Consider the following 24,941-nt stretch of genomic DNA (forward strand, 5'->3'; position numbering starts at 1 on the left):
TTAACCTTGTCCAATAATTACTTTCGTTTTTCAAAGTTCATAGAGTTTCTAGAGGCAATTTTAGGAAGTGGATGCCACTCCTGCTTCCAAGCCTGTCTTAATCCGGGAGCTCCACCCAAAACTGTCAACCATGTGTAATCATTATGGTATCTGACACACCAACGGCACAGCAATCCCAAGTTACCTCAATACAACAAAATGACAGAGCAGTGCTATACCACTTAGAAAAATGTTCACTTCAAACACAGTAATACCAGGCCGGAGGGCTGCAGACCCGAGGGCCCAAATGAATTTTAAAAAACCCAGGCCTATGAACCAGGCTTACTGCTAGCCAAATGCATAAAATCCAAAGTAACAGTAGGGAAGTAAAAATATAACCATGTTTAAAAAAGCAAACAAATCTATTTTGCACATTACTGTCATGGTTTCACAGACTTCCAGAAACTATGTGGATATACAGATTTAGAATTCCTGATATAATACAAAATTTATTTATTCTATTATCTTCATTGGATCCTGAGTTCTGAATTTGAGTAACATACGTAAGCAAAATAACAAATTCTTAATTGTGAACCAAAAATATAAGCAAATGAGTCTTGAAATAAATGAAACTTACCACTGATATTTTCAGTTAAAATAAGATGGAAGACTTGAGCAAATGCATCAACATCTTTATGCAGCCATATGTCAGAAAGACAAGCATCCATTTCCTTTATTAACCAAGGTTCCAGGCAATTCACATCTTTTTCTGTCTTTAAAACAAATAAATACAAATATTAGAAATTATATAACAGCTTAACACTCACATGTGACAAATGTCATAAATCCACAAGAACTGTTAACTATACATATATAATCATAAAGGCTTTGACAAAAATCAGTACTGAGGAGCAGTGATGTCAGTCTGGAGACTTAGGTACACCTGATACAGGCCATTGTCTTTGCAATCACTTGCTATGCATCCGAGAGCTGTACAATGACTAGGAATGACAGAAGGAGAATTGATGCCTTTAAGCTGTGGTATCGGAGAAGAGTATTGAATATACCATAGACTGCTAAGAGAACAAACAGGTTTGTCTTGGAGAGGATTAAAACAGGTTGCTCCTTGGAGGCAAAGATTCTGAAGCTTCGAGTGACATACTATGGACATGCCACAAGGAGGGACCAGTCCTTCGAGAGGGACGTCATGCTGAGGAGGGGGGAGAGACAGCACAGGAAGGAAGACTCTCAATGAGACAGACTGATTCAGTGACTGGGGTAATGGGGATAGGTGTGTCAGAGACAATAAGATTGGCACAGGATAGAGGAAAGTTTAGGGCTGTTGTACACAGGGTTGCTGTGAGTCACAGGCAACTCAATGGTACCCAACAACAACAACATTTATGATTTCATCACAAACTATTACTTCTACATTCTTTTTCCTATATTCATCTTCTGAGAAAAAGCTTGCCAACAAGGGGCTTTTATCTAATCTTACCAAACCACACACTGCACCAACGGTTCTCTCTTCCAAATATGCATCAGAAAACTATCACCTGGACATTTTTTAACTTACATGGGGTAGTAAACCAGAACTAGTAATTTAGAACCTCTGGTGATAGGAACCAGACTCCTAACTTCATAGTGCTTTAAACTCTCCTCAGGTGATACGTACATGCAGTCAACCTTAGGAATCACTAATTTATATAGTCAAAATACTTTTCATTGAACTAAAAGAATCTTCTCTATGATGGACAGCAATTAATAACCACTCTTCAAAAGTATTTTTGAAAGCTCAGTCACCTGTGCGCAATTAACCTTTTCACTACTAGAAAATTGTAAGCTTATTTTCAGAACATACCTTCTATTGCTCAAAAGCAGTTAAATTCCTTTTCTAAAAAGTGTCTATTCTGATTGGGGTAAGACTGAGAAAAACTGGATAGATTATGTATAGTGAATTGAAACAGATGAGGAAGAGAACAGTTTAAAAGTGATACATGATAGCATATTATGATAATCACAGGAATCCAGAATTAAGGTTGTACAGTGGAGTGCATCTGAGGTGCGGGGACTGGGGGGGGGAAGGGTCGGGGTCAGAGAGGATTGAATTTTTTAAGAAGTTTATCTTTTGCTTTTCAAAGAAAGAGGAAACTGGGGGCAGGGAGGTAAAGAAAAAAGTGCAACAATGAATGAATGAAAATCCAAAATCTCTGTAAATGTTCATGAAAATTGTAAAATAAAATTTTTCAAAAAGTGTCTATTCTGAAAAATATCACAAAGATAAGCTAAAAGAACTACCCTTTAATTACAAGTGAAAAAATTTTAATCTCATAAAGTTTTCTTTTACATAACCTTCAAAATATTACCACAAACCCACTGAGGTCTTACCAACTGACTAAAGACAGCATCACCACCATCATCCAATAAGTCACACTCTTCAGTCACATTTGGTACAGTTCTCTGCCTCTGAGACTCAGGTTTGAAAGTATTCTCTTGAGCTGAGTACCATTCTGTCAGAGTAGTTTGTTGCTTCTCTTCTAAAGAAATGAGCAAATAAAAAGATATAAAAATCTTGGCTTTTGAAGTGTATTTGTCTGTTTAAAAAAAAATTAAATGAGGAAGCTCTGGGAACATAGTCTTTAGTGAGTTGCGCTGGGAACCCAAAGGTGGCATCTCTCTGGTGGTTCAAATCCACCAGAGGCTGCACTGAAGAAAGATGGGCAATCTCCTCTCATGTGATTTATAATCTCAGAAAACCCAATGTACATTAGTTATGAATTAGTTCTGATTCAAAAGCAATAGTTTGAGTTCAAAGGTAGTACTTAAAAGTTAGTCTTAATTTCAGCTTAATACTTTTAAAAATATATTAATCAGGAGCATTCAATAAAATGTGTTACACTGAATAATAATAATAATATAGGACGCTACTTTAAAAATTCATTTTTTTAATCTAGCAGTAAAGAGTTGACTTCTAAGTAATTATATAATTTGAATATTCTAGTTATATTTTTTTATATTAGAGACTAATATTCTCACAACATTTTGTAGCAAACTGTTAACTAAATGAGTACCATTTCACTAGTTTAAAAAACTTCTAAGGTTCAACATATACACATTAGGTGCCACTGAGTCGAGAACGACTCATAGCCACCCTATGAATAAAAGATCTGAAACCTGTCCTAACTTGTACCGTCTTCACACTTGCTAACACACTGGAGCCCACTGTAGCATCACCGTTTCAATAAACCTGGTTGAGGGTCTTCCTCTCCTATGCAAACTCTTCACCCTTCCCAGCATCACGTCCTCCCCAAAGAACAGCCCATCCTAATAATGTGCATGAATTATGTGAGTTGAAGCCTCATCACTCTTGCCTCCAAATTATATACAATTTCATCAAGATCTGGTAGTTTTATAATTTATATATCAGTGATGCAGCATTGGTTTATGAAATAGATTTTAGTAGCTATACTCTTAAGAAATTCAAGAATCCAAAATATAAAGTCTTAATGTATTTGTCCAAATACATTGAGAACAAATGAGGAAACCAAATCTTAAAGCCAAGTTGTCATTCATGAATAAAACAGCTAAAAGTAGAAGAGGTCTAAATTCCAATTCGAATGCCAAGATATAATATAAATCATTATAGGAAAAGCATTAGTAGACAAAGAAAATGCTAACATCAAAGTACAGATGCAACCAAGATATTAAAACTTAACATTTGTGCTTCAGATAGCATCACATCTTTGCTTATATGCTACTTTTTTCACTCCCATATTACCTACTCATTCTAGGGCATGTATGCTGTGAGCACCTAGCATATTTTTAAACATTCTTCTGCCCCTTAAAATAGTAGTTAATCTTTTATTATAGATACCCTAACTCTGATTTCCACTTTAAATTCTCTCCGTAGATTTGAACTTCAAAGCTTAAATTAGAAAGTAGAACTTGAACAACTGATCTGAACACTGGCCTGGTCCCATGCTATCCTTATAATCTCTGAGACACTCAAGTCCACTGCCTCAGTCACTCTGTCAATCCCTCTGGTTGAAAGTCTTCCTCTCTGTCACCACCTCTCCTCTCTCCCAAGCATGATGATTGCCCTTTCCAAGGAATAATCTCTCCCAGCAACATGCCCAAAGTATGTGTGATGAAACTGCATCATCTTTGCCTCCAAGGAGCACTCTGGCTGCACTTTCTTCGAGACATATCTGTTGGTTCTTTTGGCAGTTCATAGGATATTCAGTGCTCTTCTCCAATGCTAACAGTTCAAAAACTCTTCTGTCATCTTATTCACTATCCGGCTTTCAGATGCACAGCAAGTGACGGAAAAGACCATGGTCTTCATCAGGCACACCGAAGTGCTCAAATTTACATCATTAATCTTTAATAATTTGGAGAGGTCCCTGACTACAGATTTTCCCAATACATCTCCTGATCTCCTGACTGCTGGTACTAAGTGTACTGATTATGGATCTAAGGGAAATAAAGTCACTGACAATCTCAATCCTTTTCCTATCCATCATGATGTTACCTTTGGTTCAGTGGTAAAAAATTTTTGTTTTCTTGACAATGAGATGCAATCCAGATTGAAGCCTGCACTGTTTAACCTTCTGCAGCAAATACTTCAAGTCCTCCAGACTTTCAGCAGGCAAGGTTGTGTCATGTGCATAATGAAGGTTATTGATAAGTCTTCCTCCAATCCTGATGTCACAGTTTTCTTCATAGATACCAGCTTCTCAAATAATTTGCTCGGCATACAGATGAAATCCACAGGAACCAAAATTTAACCTTAACTCTACCCCACTTGAATTTTAAAATCATCTCAGAAATGGGCTTGAGGCTTTGAACACCAATGAATGAAGACCAAAAGAGCTGTGGGAAGATATCAAGAATATTATCCATGAAGAATGCAAAATATCATTACAAAGGCTGAATAGGAAGAAAAGATCAAGTTGGATGTCAGAGGGGACTCTGAATATTGCATTAGAGCACCGAGAAGCCAAAGCTAAAGGAAGACATCAAGATATTGAAGAGATGAACAGAAAATTTTAAAAAGGGCAGCTCGGGATGACAAAGCAAGATAGTATAATGAAATGTGCAAAGAGCTGGAGTCAGAAAATCAAAAGGTCAAACTTGCTCAGTGTTTCTTAAGCTGAAGGAGGTGAAAACTAAACTCAAGCTACGAGGGGCAATACTTAAGGATGCTTTGGGTAGAGAGTTAAATGATGCAAGAAGATTAAAAGAACATAGAAGGAGAATAGAGTCACTACACCAGAAGGAATTGACACAGAATTTCATGAGATAATGTACAAGAAAGAGCCTGTGGTGATGAAGGAGGATGTTGCTCTGAAAGAATTGGCAAAAAAACGAGGCTCCAGGAACTGAGAGCATACCAACTGACATATTTCAACAAACAGATGCTGCCTTGGATATGCTCACTAAGTTGTGCGAAGAAATCTGGAGGACAGACAGCGAGCCAATTGAGTGCAAGAGATCGATATCTGTTCCCATGCCAAAGAAAGGTGACCTGACAGAATGCAGAAATTATCGAACAATATCATTAGTATCACCTGCAAGCAAGATTCTGCTGAAAAGTATCCAAAAGCAACTGGAGCAACACGTCAACAGAGAACTGCCAGATGTGCAGGCTGAGTTTAGAAGAGGTCATGGTACTAGGGATATTGTAGCTAATGTTAGATGGATCTTGGCAGAAAGCAGAGAGTATCAGAGGAATGTCTATCTGTGCTTCATTGACGATGCAAAGGCTTTTGACTGTGTGGATCACAACAAGCTGTGGCTGACTCTGAGAAGAATGGTAATCCCAGAACATTTGATTGTGTTTATGTAAAACCTATACTTGGACCAAGAGGCAGTCATTAGAACAAAGCAAGGAAACACTGCATGGTTCAAAATCGGGAAGGTGGTCCTCCAGGGATGTATTCTGTCTCTATAACTTTTCAATCCATATGCAGAACAGATCGTCTGGGACATTGGACTGTCAGGCTAGAGACTAAGGTGTGCCTGATCCAGGCTCTAGTCTTTGCAATTACATGCTGTGCATCGGAGAGCTAGATGGTGACTAGGGATGACAGAAAGAGAATTGATGCCTTTGAGCTGTGGTGCTGGAGAAGCGTATTGAATATACCATGGACTGCTAGAAGAACAAACAGGTTTGTCCTGGAGAGGGGGAAGCCAGAATGCTCCTTGGAGTCAAGGGTTCTGAAGCTTCATCTGACATCCTTTGGGCATGTTGCAAAGAGGGACCAGTTCTTGGAGAGAGACATCATGTTTGGGATAATGGAGGGACAGCACAGGAGAGGAAGATTCCAATGAGATGGATCAATTCAGTGATTGGGGTAGTGGAAGTAAGTGTGTCGGAGACAATGAGGTTGGCACAGATACAGCAGGGTTTAGGGTTCTTGTACATAGGGTCACTATGACTCGCAAGCGACTCAGCAACACAAAACAACAATACAGCTTAAATAGGTATAGAGAAAGGATAAACACCCTTTCTAATTTTAAATCATGCAGTGTTCCCTATGGTCTCTTGATCTAGGTATAAATGTTGCTTGAGTACAATTAGGTGTTCTGGAATTCCCATTCTCTTAATGTTAGCCATAATTTGTTATGATCCACACAGTCAAATCAGTCAAATGCTTTTGCATAGTCAAGAAAGCACAAATAGATATTCTTCTGGTATTTTTTGCTTTTAGCCAGGATCCACTTGACATCAGCAATGATATCCTTTGTGGCACAACCTCTTCTAAATCCAGCTTGAATGTCTGGCAATTCCCTGTCTATGTACTCTTCTAGACATTTTTTAAATGATCTTCAACAGTATTTTCCTTGCATGTGATATTAATGAGATTGTTGCATAATTTCCACACTCTGTTCTGGTAGTCTAGTGGTTAAGAAGATGAGCTGAAATCCCTAAGGCATGAGGTTCAGTACAACAGTTGCTCCATGGGAAAAGGATGAGCAATCCCTTCCTGTGCGAACGTAAGACTAGAACACTTCAAATACTACCAAAATTTATGTGTTCGGGTTGTGGTGGTGGGTTTTACTAGGGTATTTTTAATAAAAAGCTTACCTCGTTGCTTTTCCTTTTTGTACTTTAACATTTCTTTATTTGTATACCCAGTAGTTCTTAAAATGTCTTCCAAAAACATTTCTTTTACTTCAAATGGTCTTCCCTGTACTAAACAGAATTTTAAAAACAGTAAATTTGCATCCTAGATAATTCATATAAAAACAAAAGACTCCAAAATTAAAGTCTGAGTGTAAAATCTCAAAGCAACTTCATAATTCAATTAATTTTTCAAGTAATATCATTGTCATATAACTTTATACTTATTTTAAACAACTGTTCATTTTCTTCTTTTTCATTTTTTTCCTGTTTACTAACTGTACCATGTTGGTATAATTCTAGGTACTAAAAATACAAATGGGAAACAGACAAACAGCCTCACCTCCTACTCTCCTGAAGCTTGTAAGCAAGCAGGGGAGATAGCCAGTAACCTAATCCTATAGAATATAAAATTAAGAGTTGTGAAAAGTTCTATGAAGAGAGAAACAGAAGACAGTGAAATGTAAGAATAAAAAGAAGACTGATTAAGCCAGAAAAGCATGTTCATTGAGAAAATAAGCACTAAAGAAGAGAAAATAATTAGATTATGTGGAAAGAAACATGCGTGCAATGCAGGGGGGAAAAAAAAACCAAGAAAAAAACCAGTATGAGTAAACCCCATATAATGGGAGGGAGTAAAGTTAACACAGGTGAAACCACTGCCGCAGTCAGTGTGTCAAGTCTCAATCTAACTCACTGAAATAGACAGTCTTCCTCTCCTTTACTGACCATTCACTTTTCCAAGTAACAGTCTCTTCTAACAACATGTCCAAAGTATGTGGAGACAAAGCTTCACTCTGGCTGCACTTTTTCTAAGACATTATCTGTTTGGTTTTTTGGCACTTCATGCAACATTCAGTGTTCTTCTGCAACACAACCACTCAAAGGCACCAATTCTTCTTTATTTATTGTCCAGCTCTCAGACGCATAGCAAGTAAATGAAAAGTCCCTTGCCTGAATCAGATGCATGTCAGTATTCAAACTGACATCACTGCTTCTCAGGAATAATAGCTTGTTATGACATGTCAATGATGTGAGGTATTAAGAAGACCCGTTATTTCAGCAGATGACTAGGTTTTATGTGCTTGATCACTCAAGAATGTTTCAAGAAATTAAGATACTTTTATAAATTAGCAGTATAAGTGCCAAGGATGGTAGGATTAATCAACACAGGCAACACAAGACAAATACATTTTTGATCCCAAGTACAAAAGTATCTAAGTAACGTTCTGTTACTGTTAGAGCCAGTCTGAAAGTAAGCTATCTACAAGACATGTAAGTCATGTGTTCAGTACACAAAATTTTAATTCTGGAAAATAATATTAATTGAAAATAAAGATTCAAACTGAAAATAAAGTCATCAGTGACAGAGAAGCTAGAAGCTAAAGGCATGAATGAATGAGAGCTTCCAGGGGAGACAACAATGCATCTCTGATGTTTAGTAGAGTGCAGCACAAAATACAAAAGAAGAAAAATAAAAGAGAGAGAAACAATAAGTGGGGGAAAGAAAAGAATCAACTAAATAATCATAGAAAATGCCAATATTTATCATTCAAAAGACAAGAAAGCCTTTAAAGACTGAGAAAGTGCAGACTATCGTGTAAATAGATTAGACAGATAATGGTGCCAAATAAATTATAGCATCTGAGTAGTTAAAAACAAAACAAGGAGGGGCACAGGCAACAAACAGAACTATTACAGGAAAATTTAAGTTAATTAAAAAGCTAATGTAAGTTAATTTAAATTTCATTTTCCCTAAAATTTTAATATTAAGGTTGGCAGTTTTATCACTGTCAGACTAATGCTGGTAAATGTGCACAAACACATCTATACACATAGAAACAGGACTTATTTCAGTCTTTAGAAAAAAGTTGGAGGCAAAAGCTATTAGAATTAAAAATACCCTCTTTTAGACAGTAATTCCATGTTTTAGAAATCTATCCTTACAAAAGATGAAACTATTAAGAGTGGTCACATACTAGGTAAGTGTTGAGCCACTAATTCAAAGGTCGGTAATTCAAACCCATGAGCTACTCCAGGGGAGAAAGATGAGGCCATCTTCTTCCATGAGAAACTTAATGGAGGGTCATGATGAGTATAAGTCAACTCAACAACAGTGAATGCGGGTTTCTGCTGTAATGAGGCAGGTCAGAAGACACAAATATCCTACTTAAAAATATTTCACAAGTTGAGTAAAATAAATAATTAGATAATAGATTCTTAGTAAGGTGGATGAAGGAAAGGTAACATACAATAAGGGATTAGATATTATAATTAATTATTGTCATTAATATTTTCAAACAAAATGTGTATGAACGATTAAATGAAGAAAACTGTATGATTGATAAACTTTCATTTAAATCACAAAAGAAAACTTCCCAATTTATATTAGAATAAATATTTGTCATAAAAATTCTAGAAGAAATCTGACAATTTAAACTTACTATATATCACTGGACAACTTCCAAAATATCTTATAAAGAGATTCACATCCAATGCAGCACTGGAAAGAATTAGTTTCAAAGTTGGGTGCTTTTGCAACAAATCTCTTAGCTTTGTAAGTAAAAAATCACTAAATCGATCCCTTTCATGTACTTCATCCTGTAAGAAACAAAGATAAAACCACGTTAACACCTAACGTATGATAAATTACTAAGTCTTCAAAATATTGGAGCTGTTCTGAGTTTATATTCAAATGTGAATGCCATTCAATATTAGTTAACAATTTTTATTATAAACAATCTAGAAACAATCAAATTAACAAACTACTCTTAATAACAAAATTCTGCCCCTTTAACCCTATAATATACTATATTCTATATTAGTAGAGTCTAATTTAATAGTTTTAATAGTAGTAAAACCTATCTAAATGTGCTTCTGTTACTACCAATTGCATTTTTTCGTTTTTTATTATATGAGCTTATTTACAAAATTCAAACACATTGTTTTTCAGACCAGATTCTTCCAATTTCCCTCACCCCAAAATCCATCATATTGTATAACGCCATAAAGAATATGAAACACAGAACAAATACATTTCCAAGTTTGCTTTTGCAACCTTATAAAACTGAATCTCTTTTTCTGACACACTGTACCAAATAAATAATTAATAAGGAGTTATTAAACCACCTTTTTCTACCTACTTATAAGTAGTTAACTTATTAGCAACTTAATCATGACGTTTAGTGATTTTTGAACTATGTAACACTAAGAAATATAGAATACCAGGAGATCAAATGATCAAGTACAGAAGTAAAAGAAAACTTTTGCTATTTTTGGAAAATTCTAAGTGTACTACACATTTTTTAATGTAAAATGCACATTTTTAAAAATGACATGTTTGTTTTATTTCACCAATAAATCTAATGATAAGAATGTCCTTAGTTAATATAAAATACTCATGTCTAATAATTATATGTTGTTAAGTGCTGTTGAGTCATAGACGACTCATAGCGACCCTATGAACAAAAGACCTGAATACTTGTTTAACTTTCATCATTTCTCCAAGATCATAGAGTTTCCGGAGGCAAGTGGATGCCACTCCTGCTTCCAAGCTCCACCAAACACTGTCCACCATGGGAAACCATTATCACAATTGACACATCAGTGTCACATTAAAAATTATATACAATAAAAAAATAGTTTCATTATCTCATTCAAAATAATAAATGATTATAAAAATGCAGTTGCTTCTTAAATTATAGTCACATGTATTAATAAGCAGTTTAAGTTTTATATGGAAAATTAAACAATAGTCTTACCACAATAACATGTGTCACAGTTGACAAGGTACTATCTCCTGCCATCAATGTGCGAAGCAATACTCCATTAGTGCAAAATGTCAGAAGTGTCTTTGGAGAAACTCTTTGGAAAAAATCAGAATAAAGTGGCAACTACAAATCTTCCATGGAATTAAAATATGATCACTGCTCTTATAGGTGCTTTAATCAATGTTACTACTATAATAGCATATACACAGTTCTGCTAGAATAGTCCTCAGAGTTGTGCTGTTAACCCAAAAATTGTGCTTCTCTAGCAGTTCAAATACACCAGCTGCTCCACCGGAGAAAGATGTGCCATCTCCTCCCTTGCAATTTCCAGCCTTGGAAACCTTCTGAATAGTGAGCTATGAGTTAGAATCCACTTGACAGCAATTAGAGAAGGTGTCTATTAGTGTACTGGTATGTATGGTTTATTAGTCAAGTAATCTGAAATATAGTTTATGCCTAATAAACTCTATTAAAATAAAGCCTGCAAAAACCGGGGAACTGTAAAGCAGAAACCTGTTAGAGAAAAAAAGGTAAATATTTTCCTCTAAAACAAGCAACAGACACGTTTTCTGCCTTGTCAAAGATAGTAAACTTTCAGATTAGAAAAACCAAGGCAGTTGTGTTGAGTTCTAGCTCTCACAGGTTTCACCTTCTAACAGCTTTTATTCATTAAATGATCTGTTTGTCAAAAAAACCTAAAGAGATTTAAAAAAAATAAGACTAATATTTTTACTTAGGGGGAAAAAGTACAAAAGTACATAAGTGAGTCATATATACAAACAAGGGAACTTTGGTGGCCTAGTGGGTTAAGAAATTGTGCTGCCAACTCAAGAGCATGCAGTTCAAACCTGTTAGCTGCTGTGCAAGAGAAACATAAGCAGTCTCCCCTTATGCAACTGACAGCATCTAAAAACTCACTTGGAGGCTCAGTTTCAAGTTGGTTCCAGTGCATCAGCACATAACAACAACATATACGAATTAATGAAGACACCAAGAAATAATACACTTCCAAGTAGATATTACTAGTGCAACTTCTAAAACTCCCCCCCCCAAAACAAACACATTTCCTTGAAGTCAACTCTGACTCACAGCAAATCTCAACAGAGTACAATTGTCAAAGAGGGTTTCCTAGGTTGTATATCTTTACAGAAGCAGAATGGCACTGACCATTCAATTAGCAGATAAGTGTGTAATCAATGTGTTACCAAGGCACCTTCATATTAGCAGATAAGTGTGTAATCAATGTGTTACCAAGGCACCTTCATATTATTACAACTACTTAATAAATTAAGTCACTAACAGTTACTGAGGTTGCCCTGGTGGCCATGTGGTAAGGAGTTGCACTGCAAAGACAAGCAGTTTGAATCCACCAGCTGTTCCAACGGAGGAGAGACAATCTCCCCTGTGTCATTTTACAGCCTCTGAAAACCCACTAGAAGGTCAGCTATGAGTCAGTTCCAACTCAGTGACATATAACATTTATTGAATACTTATTATGTATTTCACCTCAAATCTGTGTGCTTTTATTAGCTTAATTTTTCAACTGAGGAAACTAAAAACTAAAGCTCAAATAAGTGAGATAGCTGTCATTAACTGAAATTATGAATAAGACTATTATAGATATAGCTCTCAACTTTTAACCATGTCATGAATATTCAAATTCACTACTTGAGATGATTAGTTCTCAAGCTTCACAAATATAAATATAAATATGTAATAGAGCAGAAGTCATTTTAAAACAATATAAACTACACTCACCTAAATGATACTTATTACCTTATTAAACACTATCAGCATAGAATTCTTTTAAAAGAGAAAAGCAGTAACTTTAGTTTCCCTTTGGCTTCTACCATATTTCTAAATAATAGTTATTTTTAGAAAATTCACTGAGTTGAGACACAAGCACCACCCTTATACTTACTAGGAGGAAAAGGATTATCGCATACTTCTATTAACAGTCTCTAAAGTGTGAAATACAATTATTTAAGCTTTTCTAAATATAATAAAAAAGGCTACAGGAGGATTAATTTTACCTGCTCTCTAATCGAATTTGATACCCAATTGTCTGACCAATCCTTTCTCTCCTCTCTGCAGCAACTCTTTCAGCCACAGCAATCGCTGCTAATCGTCTTGGTTGAGTACAAAATATACGGCAGGGGATGCCATTTTTGAAGCAATCATCTAAAAGGAATTGAGGAATCTGCAACAAAAAGTTTTAAAATTCTGAAAAATGAAATGACAGTATAACAGAAAACTCAAGTGAATCCACTGAAAACCTATCCAAACTAAAAAAGTTCCATTTTAATATATCATAATGTAAAAAGATCACAAGGAAATCAATCATTTTCATGCAACTAGAAATAATCAGCTCTAGAAAAATGTCATTTTAAAAGATCTTGTTCAGAATAGAAACTGTAACTATCAAGAAATAGTGTTTACACAAAAGAGGGGAAAAAGAAAACCAGAATAATAAAAATTATTATCCATCCATATTCCTGGAAGGAACAGTAAGTACCATCAAAGTCTAAATTTTCCCCAAATTATTCTATTAAAGTTAATGAAAACTTGAACTCAAACTCATTGTCATCAAGTCAGAACCAACTCATAGCTAATTACAAAAATAGTAGGTTTCCAGTGACTGTAAATCACACAGAGGGAAACTGGCCATCTTTCTCCCTTGACTGGTAGATTTGAACTGCCTGCTTTTCAGTTCCAGCATGCCCACATGCTGGTGGACTGTTAGCCAGAGACCCCCAGTTCATTTGGCAAGTCCCATCTGCTGACACCACTATGGATGAAAAGAAAGTCATAAGAGTGCCGAGTGTTCCAAACCTGTCCCTCCTCAAGATGCAAGAGGCCATCATGACTTCAAACATAAAACTGACTCACAAAAAAAAAACAAACCAAAAACAACACAACTCACAACACACTAGCCCTCAGCCTTAAGGTGAAGCCAAGCATTCAGTTGGCACTGCAACTCCTAATCCACTAGGCCGCCAACAATCCAAATGTAATGAGACTTTTAAACAAGTAAGTGACAGTATAAACAAAAATTTAATAGCCAATTATGTCAGATCATAGAGGTTCATCTATAAATAAAATATAAACAAGCCAGAAAGCTTTAAAAGTGACTCTACCTACCACCATTTACAGTCCTCTGTTTAAAAGTTACTATTGTTTCTTCTATACTCTTTAACCAGGAAGATCGGGTAACTTAATGGTAAGGAGTTGTGCTGCCAATCCAAAGGAACATGGTTCAAACCCACAAGTCGCTCTGTGGGAGAAGGATGGGCAATCTCCTCCAGTGCAATTTACTGCCTCTGAAAACTCACTGGAGCGTCAGCTACGAGTCAATTCTGACTCAATGGTACAGAAAAAATACTCTTTCACCAGGGAGAGGGAGGACTGATTTAAATAAATCACTATATTTATATGTAGTAATATGTTCTTTATTCACATAAGTGCTTATTGTACTTTATGTTAGTAATTCGCAAATTTCATTTACATATCAGATTGGCACAATTCATTTTAAAATCCATCATAAGGATGTGCTATAATATATAACAAACTTAACATCACATTAAGTTAATTTTTATTTTAAGATGTTACTACTGATGTTACTGCTTGCTATTTATAAACAATACTGCAATGATCATCTGTGTTCACATACTTTTGCAAAGATATACTTGCTGTGAAATAAATTACTTGCCATGAAATAACATACTGAAACACTGAGTCAAAACGTCTATGATCTCTTAATTTACACAGGAAATTTATTAAATTGTCCTCCTAATAAATTTATATTGCTTTCAATAAAGCCAAAGGCATCGATTTTCCAACATCCACACCAATACTGGGTATCACCAATTTTTCATTTGTGCCAATGTGATAGTTAAATAATGTGTTAGTTTTTCTGAACTACATTTTAAAGAAACAAAAATATCTCTTCATGGCATTTCTTACAATCTGAAATTTTAAACTAGCTCATCTAGAATAATAAATAGACAAAAACTGCCAAGAAGAGAATATAAGGAATATCATTCTGTAAAACAATTGTTGTTGTTATTGTTGTTACATGCCATTGAGTCACTTTCGACTCATAGTGACCCTATGTACAACAGCCCTAAACCCTGCTCTATCACTTGCCAATCTTATTGTCTCTAACACACCTATCCTAATTACTCCAGTGACAATTTCATAGTATTTACAGATACAGTGAAATGTACTAAAAAACTAAAACAGCAAGAGGAGAAATCTCGAGGTAAGAAATTATTAAGATACATAACAAAAACTACACAAATAGATCTGTCAAAAAATCGTCATCAAGACAGAACCTTCTCATAACTGACCCTCCAGTGAGAGGTATTTCAGAGGCTGTAAATTACACAGGAGGAAACTGCCCATTTTTCTCCTATCAGGTGTATGATGGATTTCCTAAAGACTACAGAAATAAATTAAGGTATTATAAAATTCTATATGGTGGTCTAGCAGTAAAAAGCTTTACTGCAATCCAAAGGTCACACAGTTCTAACCCACCAGATGCTCTGGGAAGAAGGAAGGGCAATTTCCTTCATTGTGAGTGTTTTACTGCCTCTGAAAACCTGCTGGAGGGTCAGCTATGGGTTAGTTCCAACTCAATGGTAAACTTTACTTGCTATGTATGCACCAGGGAGCTGGAGGATGACTAAGGATGATAGAAGAATTGATGCCTCTGAGTTGTGGAAATGGAGAAGTCTTGGACATACTATGGACCACCAAGAAACAAATATGTTTGTCTTGTAGAGTGTAAAACCAAATTTCTCCTTGTAGGCTAAGATTTTGAAGGTCTGTCTTCCCAAAATACTTTGGGTATGTGATCAGGAGGGACCGACCCTTGGAGAAGGCCATCATGCTCAGAAGAGTGGAGGGAAAGCACAGGACAGGGAGATTCCGGATGAGATGGACTGATAGAGTGACTAGCACAATGTGTCGGAGTGAGTGAGATTGGCTCAGGACAGGGCAGGCTTTAGAGCTATTGTACACAGGGTCACTATGAGTGGCAGGAAACTCAACAGCAAATAACAACAATGGTAAACAAAAGGAACATCACAATGCATTTAACTAAAAGCAGCATCTTAAATTAGAAACAAAGTATTAAATAAAAATTATATTGGAACAAGTAGACATTATCAAGAAAGGAAAAGAGAAGATTTCTACTGATATATTACAAAATAAATTCTAGATAATAAAGCCTATATGTAGTGGGTTTTTTGAGAAGTTTAAATAAGAAACCTTATAAAAGCCCAGCCACAAAATATCATTAATACAGTTGTTACTAAAAAATGATCAGGAATATTATTTAAAAGAAAAACATAAGGTGTCTCTAAATAGCTAATATCTAAAAAGTGAAAAAAGCAAGATTCAAAATGTATAAATATCATCCCATCTTCATCCAAAGAATAAAAAAAAATTTACATCACATTTATAGAGAACAAAGCAAAACAAAATAACAAAAAAATATAATCTAAGTTTCTCACCAAACTACAGAGAGAGGGTGGCTAGAGAATCAAAATTCATTTCCTTCCTCTGTAATATTTTCAGTTTGTATTTTACAAAAGGGACATGAATAAGAAAAACAATTCAAACAGCAAGATACTGCATAATACCTTTAAAGGCATGACAGAGTTGGCTAATGATATTAACTTTAAATTCAATGTTAAGTTTCACTTCATGAAAAAGAAACATTAGTAATTTCAATACAGTAAATTTAATGAAGCATATTACTTTTACTCCTTGTACAGGTTACGATCATTTCTTAGGTTTAAACCTATGAGATTAACAGTTTCATCTTGAAAAGCAAAATAATATAATATTTAATTCCTAATTAAAATAAGAATGCAACATGAAGACTGGAGGAGGATTTAACAATTTGCATTTATGCAGATCATACAACTTTGCTTGCAGAAAGGAAAGAGCAGTTGAAGCACTTGCTTCAGAAGATCTAAGAAGTTACATCTCAATATCAAGAAAAAAAATCCTCACCACAGGACCAGCAAGCAATATCATGATAGATTGGGAAAGAATTGAAGTAGTCAACTATTTAATTTTACTTAGCTCTACAATCAACACCTTAACAGGTGTTATAGCAACAGTCAAGAAACCAATCTACATGTTGCGTTGCTTTGTGGAAGCCTGTGGAAAGGAATGCTCCAAAGTTCTAAAAAAGGGAGGATCAGTTTAAAGAATAAGGTGCACCTGATCTAAGCCATGGTATTTTCAAATGTCTCCTATGCATCTATAAGCTGGACAATGAATATGGAAGATCATGAGAGAACTGATGCCTTAAAATCACAGTGTTTATGAAGTGTTGAATACACCATGGACTACTGAAAGACCAAACAAATCTGTCTTGAAGAAAGTGTAAACAGAATACTCCTTAAAGGCAAGGATGGCAAACCTCTGTCTCACCTTCTTTGGACATGTTTTTAGGAAGAACCAGTCCTTGGAGAGAGATACCATGCTGAGAAAGGTAGAAGGTCAGGAACAGAGATAAAGACTCTCAGCAAGATGGACTGACACAATGACTACAGCAATGTGCTTGAGCTCAATGACAAATCAATAGGATGGTGCAAGAGAGGGTAAAGTTTAGATTCATTATTTACAGTGTCACTCAAGAGTCCTGGTTTGACTGGACAGCAACTAACAAATGACTATTGAAAATGAATTAAATCCTGAAGTATCTTTCCACATCTTATAAAATGGTATGTTGTTGCTGTTGTATGCCATCAAGTCAGAACTGACCCATAGCTGACCTCCACCAGGTTTTCATAGGCAGTAAACCACATGGGAGGAGATTGCCCAGCCTTCTCCCACGGAGCAGCCAGTGAATTCAAACCGCTTGCCTCTGGGATTGTATAAAATATGACACATAATTGTAAAAACATGCATCTATAATTCAAAACTATAAATACTATCAGCAAAGACATTTAAATAAAAAAATACTTTCTACATTTTAACAAATCTTCCGTAATCTCTATTAAATAAAAATAAGCTTCTATAGTTAAAGTCCAATAACAAAAGTATTCCAATACTGCAGAAGGACATCATGCTCAGAAAGGTAGAGGGAAAGCACAGAAGAGGAACACTCAGGCTGAGATGGATTGATACAGTAACTGAGGCAATGGGGGTGGGTGTGTCAGAGTCAGGGAGACTGGCTGAGGACAGGGGACAGGGCAGGCTTCAGAGCTGTTGTACATATGGTCACTATGAGTTGGAGGCTACTCAATGGCACACAACAACATTCCAATATTAAAACAATTTTAACAACAGAAGACATCTGGATAAACTATCTTAGAAAATCTTAAATAATGTAACCAAATTTTAAAAGAAAAATAGTATATATAATTCTCAGAAAAAAATTTCATCCTACTTTTATTTAGTTTTACAGAATCAAGGTTTAGTGATAAAGTTTTATTTCTTTGAAAATGTTAGGTCAAGTCAGAGTTATGTCTGTCACCAAGTCAGAACTGTCTCATAGCTGACCCTCCAGTGGGTTTTCAGAGGCAGTAAATCACATGGAAGGAGACAGCCCATCTTTCTCCAGTGAAGTAGCTAGTGGATTTAAACCACATGCCTTTAAATTTGCAGAGCAACACGGCTACCAGAGCACTCCAAATCATTACATTGACTAGTTTATCTGACAAACACATCTGTCTTGGAAGAAATGTAATCTAAGTGCTCCTTAGCGTTAAAGATGGTGGAACTTTATCTCACATATTGTCTGTAGAGGCCAGTCCTTGGAAAAAGATACTGTGCTGGGAAAGGTGGAGGGCCAGAGAAAGAGGAAGACCTGCAACAAGATTAAATGACACAGTAAATAATAACAAGTTTCTAGTATGTATCAGCGACGGTGAGGATGCCACAAGATAGGGCAAGGTTCAGATCTATTGTTGTTGCAAGCAATTTGATGGTACCTAACAACAAGAAGTTTACCTGAATCTCAACAAAAGCAAAATCATTTTACTCTTATAATATGCCAAAATTTAAATAAGGTAAACAAGTTATAATATGGTGCCTCACTTATTTCCCATCTGTCGCTTTGTGAGTAAACTTTATGATGATTTGAGTCTAAACATTTGAGACACATCTGATAAATCAATTTCCTTCTGTAGTCAGCTCCATATTATTATTAATATTACTTTCAATTTAGCAACTTTGTGAATTTTATATACTTTATATAGATCATATATATGTGCCAAAAATTTGATATAAAACTAAAAAATAGGATAACACATTTTTCTTCTCCTATAAACAACAGAAAAGAAACAAACCTGGGTAGTCTTTCCAGACCCGGTTTCTCCCACAATCAAAACGACTTTATTTTCTTTAATTATTTTCACAATTTCTTCTTGTTTCTCAAACACTGGAAGAGATTGTCTAAAAGAATCAAATTCCGATTCTCCTCTTTTCACTGGAACCTGAGGTATACCATTGTTGAGTCGCCCACTGGTCTTGCTCATTTCTCGATTTTCTTTGAAAATAAATTACAGAAATTTATGGTCATCAAAATGTGAAAAAAATGTGCAGTATTTTCACATTACTAAAGCTAATTTATTCCTTCTCTACTCAACCTATAAAAGTTGTATTATCTGTTGTAATCCCACATTTAACACTCATAAAAATATATTATCTGTATCAATTAGATATTTTATCAGTAATATTTCTGATGTGTAATGTTTAAAAATGCACAAAAATCAGTCATTCAAAAATCATTTTGATATTCTAAAATTATTTTCAAGCTTGCTATAAATTTCAATCAGTAAGAAAATTTAACTGTCACTGAACAAGATAAGTATGTCCAGGTCTGGTGGCCTAGTGGCAAGAAGCTGTGCTGCAATCATAAAGGCGTGTGGTTCAAGGTCACTATCTGCTCCATGAGAGAAGGGTGGACAATCTCCTCCTATGAGATTTACTGCCTCTGAAAACCCACTGGAGGGTCAGCTATGGGCCAGTTCCAACTCTACAGTACACAACAATATATCCTACTTATAAAACCCGTTATGTAGCACATGAAAATATATTAGAAAACTTTAAATGCTCTATGTTTAAAGTTATACACTTAAGGTCATGTTTTGAATATGGCCTAGTGCTAATAATCTGTGTTGCAATCCCAAAGGACACAGTTCAAATCCATCAGCTGTTCCACAGAAGAAGGATGGGCAATCTCTTTCCATGCAATCAACTGCTTATGAAAACCCACTGGAAGGTCTGCTATAAGTCAGTTCCAACTCAATGGTACGCAACAAAAAGGAAATATTTGCATGACAAAAGGAGGCACTGTGGTTGGACACCACTCTGCTAGGGGGAAAAGATGAGAGATTCTCTTATAAAGATGTAAAACCCTATGTTGTTGGTGTTATGTGTGATCAAGTTGCTTGCAACTCATAGGGACTCTATGAACAGTAGCTCTGAACTCTATGCTGTTCTGAGAAAATCTGTCTCCTACACACCTCCCCTTATTACCTCAGTCACTGTGCCAATCCATCTCATCCAGGATTTTCCTCTCCTGTGTTGTCCCATTCAATCATGATGTCCTTCTCCAAAGACCAGTCCCTCCTGGCAACATGCACAGAGTATGTCACACGAAGCTTCAAAATCCTTGCCTCCAAGGAGCAGCCTGCTCTCACCCTCTCCAGAATAGACCTGTTTGTTTTCTTGGTGGTCCATAGTATGTTCAATACTCTTCTTCTATACCACAACTCAAAGGCATCAATTCTTCTGTCATCCTTAGTCACTGTTCAGCCCTCTGTTGCATAGCAAGTAACTGTGAGGACCATGGCCTGGATTAGGTGCAACCTATCTCTAGACAGACATCTTTGCGCTTCAGCTTACTGGAGATCTCCCTGACAACAGATTTTCCTAACTCAATTCATGTTTTGATTTCCTGGCTGCTGGTTCCAAGAGTGGTGATTATAGACCTGAACAAGCAGAAATTGTAGACAATTTCAATCTCTTGTCCATCTATCATGGTGCTGTCAATCCCATTGCTGAGAACCTTTGTTTTCTTGATGTTGAGCTTCAATCCATATTGAAGACTGTAGTCCTTGACCCTCTGCAGTAGATTCTTCACACCCTCTGCTGGTTTAGTGAGCAAGAAGGTTGTGTCATCTGCATAAAGCAAGTTGTTGATGAATCTTTCTCCAATTCGGATGCCACATTCCTTCTCAAAAAGACTAGCTTCCCAAATGATCTGTACTGTACACAGACTGAGAAGTGTGGAGACAGGACAAAACCCTGACACACTCATTTTCTGATTCTGAAACATACAGTGTCTTCCTGCTCTGTTTTGATGAATCCAAGTATAGGTTCCCCATGAGCAAAATCAAGTGTTCTGGGATTCCCTGTAAGAAAGTTCTATTCTGCTTTATAGGGATGCTATGGAGCAGAAACAACTTCGAAACTGTAGATAAAGGTATAATGCATGAAAAATTTCCTAATCAAGCATTTTTGTCAACATACACCCTTAACTGTTGTTATACACCATTGGGTCACCTGAGACTCACAGCAACACTATGTACAATAGCTCTGAACCTTCCCCTATCCTGAGCCACTCTCACTGACTATGACACACCTAATCCCACTGTACCATGTCAATCCATCTCATCCAAGGTTTTTCTCTCCTGTGCTGTCCCTCCACCCTTCCAAGGATGATGTCCTTCTCCAAGGACCCGTCCCTTCTGGTCATGTGCCCAAAGTATGTGAAATGGAGCTTCAAAATCCTAGCCTCCAAGGAGTAGCCTGGTTTTACTCTCTCTAAGACAGATCTATTTCTTCTCTTGGTGGTCCATGGTATAGTCAATATTCTTCTCCAGCACCACACCTCAAAGGCATCAATTTTCCTTCTGTCATCCATAGTTCAACTCTCTGATGTATAGCACATAATTGCAAAGACCATCATGGCCTGGATCAGGTGCACGTTAGTCTCCAGATTTATATCATCGCTCTTTAGTACTCTAGACAGGTCCCTGACAGCAAACTTCCCCAATGCAATTCATCTTTTGATTTCCTGATTGCTGGTATCAAGAATGTCGATTGTGGATCCAAGAAAGCTGATATTGTTAACAACCTCAATAAGAGGTACAATATTGTGTGTTCAAACTTAAATTCCTAAATAATGAGAATCTTGTGTTTTCTACATTCTATAGACCTGCTTTCATGTAAATTTTGTCAATCAAATTTTCTCATTGTTGTTATATGCCATTGAGTCAGGAACAATTCATAGCTGGCCTGCCAGTGGGTTTTCAGAGGTGGTAAATCACTGGGGAGGAGACTGCCTATCTCTCTCGCCTATGAATTTTCTCATTAAGGAAATTATTTTTTCCAACAAGAGCTTTATTTTATAATCTAAATATATATTTATTTATCTTCATTTTAAGAAGTTAATTGCTGAACACTGTCTATTCTTCTACCAGAAGTTAAGGCCCAATTAAAAATCTCTGTTAGTGTATCACAGTAGTATAATATAGGAAATTTCAAGTCTTACAGTCAAATTTCAGCAATGCAGTTTACTGGCTGACTGGACTTATTTAACTTCTTATATTAATTTATTTCTCTGAGTTCTAGTTTCTTCACCTGTGAAATAGGAAAAATTCTTGCCATGCAACGGTTATTAGATACTATGAAAAAAAATATTAGTATTTTGCTTACCAAGAAGTAAGTGCTCAATAAGTGGTACCTATTAGTGTATCACTTTAAAAAGCAATCCTTCGTTCAACTCTATAATATGCCTTCATAGTACCTTCCATTCCAAAACGATCACAATTTCAGTCATTTTTAACAATCTTTATTCAAACTGAGGAATCTTCTTTCATCCTAAGCTTTTGAAAATAACTCTAACATGGAAAAAATACAGTCATCAATAAGAGGATAAATAAAGAAGGTCCCCAGAAAATACATACCAGCTTCAACTGCAAATACATTTCCTCTTTCTGTTTTAGGCAAAAGTTCAGTGCGTTCTTTATTGGTGACAGGAAATCTCTGAATTAGGCTCCTTATAGCATGTTTTGTATTATGAGTCAAATTACAGGTCATAATTGCATGAGCTGTTTCTGATCCATCTTTCTTCTTCACGGTTAGGTATCTATTTGCTCCCTTTCTAAAACAGCAATAAAAAGTCATTTTACTACATTTAGTCAACTTGTTTACACATGATATATATCCACTAAGAAAATGCTCTCAAGCAATGCAAATTGCTTTGGGATAATACACTGAAAGTATCCCTTTATTCACATTCATACACACACAAAACAGTAAAGAAGGGTTTAGAACTAAAGTGGTCAGATCGTTTTCATTTATAATTTTAAAATGTAGCAATACTGTTTTTCAAAACTATTTATCAATAAAAAATACTTATCCATAAAGTTTGTGTTAAAGTTTGTCTCTAACAGGATTCATAGTACATAAAACGTAAATAGTTAACATATGCTGGAAGCATACAGTGGGAGATAATCAGTCTAAACAAGAGAAACAAGAAACAATTGTGGAAAGCTACGATTGATTGTTCAGACTAATACCTCCCGGTGAATGTTTCCATAGCATACTGGAAATGTTAAAATTCTATAAAGATTGGTTAAGAGAATCAAGTTTAGTGGCTGAGCTAAATAAAAAGCAGATTATTAATTCCAGTAACTATTTTTAGATGTTTTAAAAACAAAATCAAAAACTATTTTAAGAAGTTTCTAACCCATCTTGCTACCACTCAAAAAGGGATCCGAGAAGATGCTCTGGTGGCCAAATTCATAATTCGTTGCACTATTAACCAAAATAAGGAGTATAACACAAAGTCCTAAATAAAGTGGTAAAAATGTAGAGCAAAACTCAGAAATATAAAAATGGCCAGTTTTATTGATCTCATAGCAACTGCTGAGTTACTCTTGTGGTCATTGTTAGGTACCATCAAGTCAACTCATAGCATATGACTAAGAACAACACATCTGAATCTAGCCCAATCCTGTGCCATCCTCACCATCTCTGCCATGTCTAGCCCTTTACAGTCACTGTGACAATCCATCTAGTTAAGAGTCTTCTCCTTTCACTCTGACCCTCTATCTTGCCCAACATGTCTCTCTCCATGCACTAGTTCCTCCTGATATGTCCAACTGAGAGAGACAAAGTTTCACCACCTTCACCTCTGAAGAGCACTCACGTTGTACTGCTTTCAAGACAGATTTGTTTGTTCTTTTGGCAATCCATGGCATATTCAGTCCTATTCTCTTATTACCACAGTCCAAAGGCACTGATTCTTCTTCTGGCATCCTCATCCATTGTTCAAAAGATGCACAGAAAGAGACTGAAAAGACCATGACTTGGATTATGTGTACCTTAGTTTTTAAATAGGCATCCTTGCTCTTTACAACCTTGTAAAGGTCTTTGATAGAAAATTTTTCCCAGAGCAATGTGTCTTTTGATTTCTTGACTGCTACTAACATGAGTGCTGTGGATCCAAGCAAAATGATTGCTGACAATTTTAATCTTCAAAGGACTATGATTCTTGGTCACATTTCAAATAAGAAACAAAGTTCACCCCTGTGGCTTCATTATCAGCCAGACAACAGATAGGCCTATAAAGTAAATAATAACAACAGGACCATATACATTCTCTAGAATAATCAACCACTTATGAGCAAAGGGGCACCATCTTCCCAGGGATATAGCCTAGAAGGCAGGAAAGGGATAAGTAAACATGTATGCTAGAAAGAAAATGATAGTAAGTGGTATATACAAAACTAATTTGTTTTTTAAACTTTGACTCAAATAACAAAATAACAATATCTAAAGTCGTTTGCTATGCTGTACAATGAACAATGATGACAGAAAAAAAAAGCCATTGAACTTTAGGTATTTTTTTTTTACTTTTTTCCCCCTATTTTTGCTGATAGAGGCTATTCCTTGGATAAAGATATGATGCTTGGGAAGGTGGAGGGTCAGCAAAGGGGAAGAAGACCCTCAACCAGGTCCACTGACACAGTGACTGCAGCAATAGGCTTGAGTGTGTTCGAGATTGTGCAAATGGCAAAGGACAGGACAGG

The 24,941-nt window shown here is 36.0% G+C and overlaps 1 protein-coding gene across 1 annotated transcript in view; it reads right to left on the reverse strand.

Moving 5' to 3' along the window:
- Positions 1-24,941, reverse strand: part of YTHDC2 (YTH domain containing 2) — a 99,801-nt gene that overhangs the window by 69,352 nt on the left and 5,508 nt on the right. The window contains exons 3-10 of the mRNA XM_006886680.1: positions 22,812-23,008; positions 19,185-19,384; positions 12,909-13,075; positions 10,867-10,969; positions 9,550-9,706; positions 7,070-7,177; positions 2,368-2,516; positions 617-752 (exon numbers count right to left, since the gene is read on the reverse strand). Coding sequence (XP_006886742.1) covers positions 617-752; positions 2,368-2,516; positions 7,070-7,177; positions 9,550-9,706; positions 10,867-10,969; positions 12,909-13,075; positions 19,185-19,384; positions 22,812-23,008 — 1,217 coding nt within the window. The remainder of the gene's footprint in view (positions 1-616; positions 753-2,367; positions 2,517-7,069; positions 7,178-9,549; positions 9,707-10,866; positions 10,970-12,908; positions 13,076-19,184; positions 19,385-22,811; positions 23,009-24,941) is intronic.

This window comes from Elephantulus edwardii, unplaced genomic scaffold, assembly GCF_000299155.1.
Source record: "Elephantulus edwardii isolate Elephantulus edwardi_28Jun2011 unplaced genomic scaffold, EleEdw1.0 scaffold00050, whole genome shotgun sequence".
NCBI classification, from domain to species: Eukaryota; Metazoa; Chordata; class Mammalia; order Macroscelidea; family Macroscelididae; genus Elephantulus; species Elephantulus edwardii.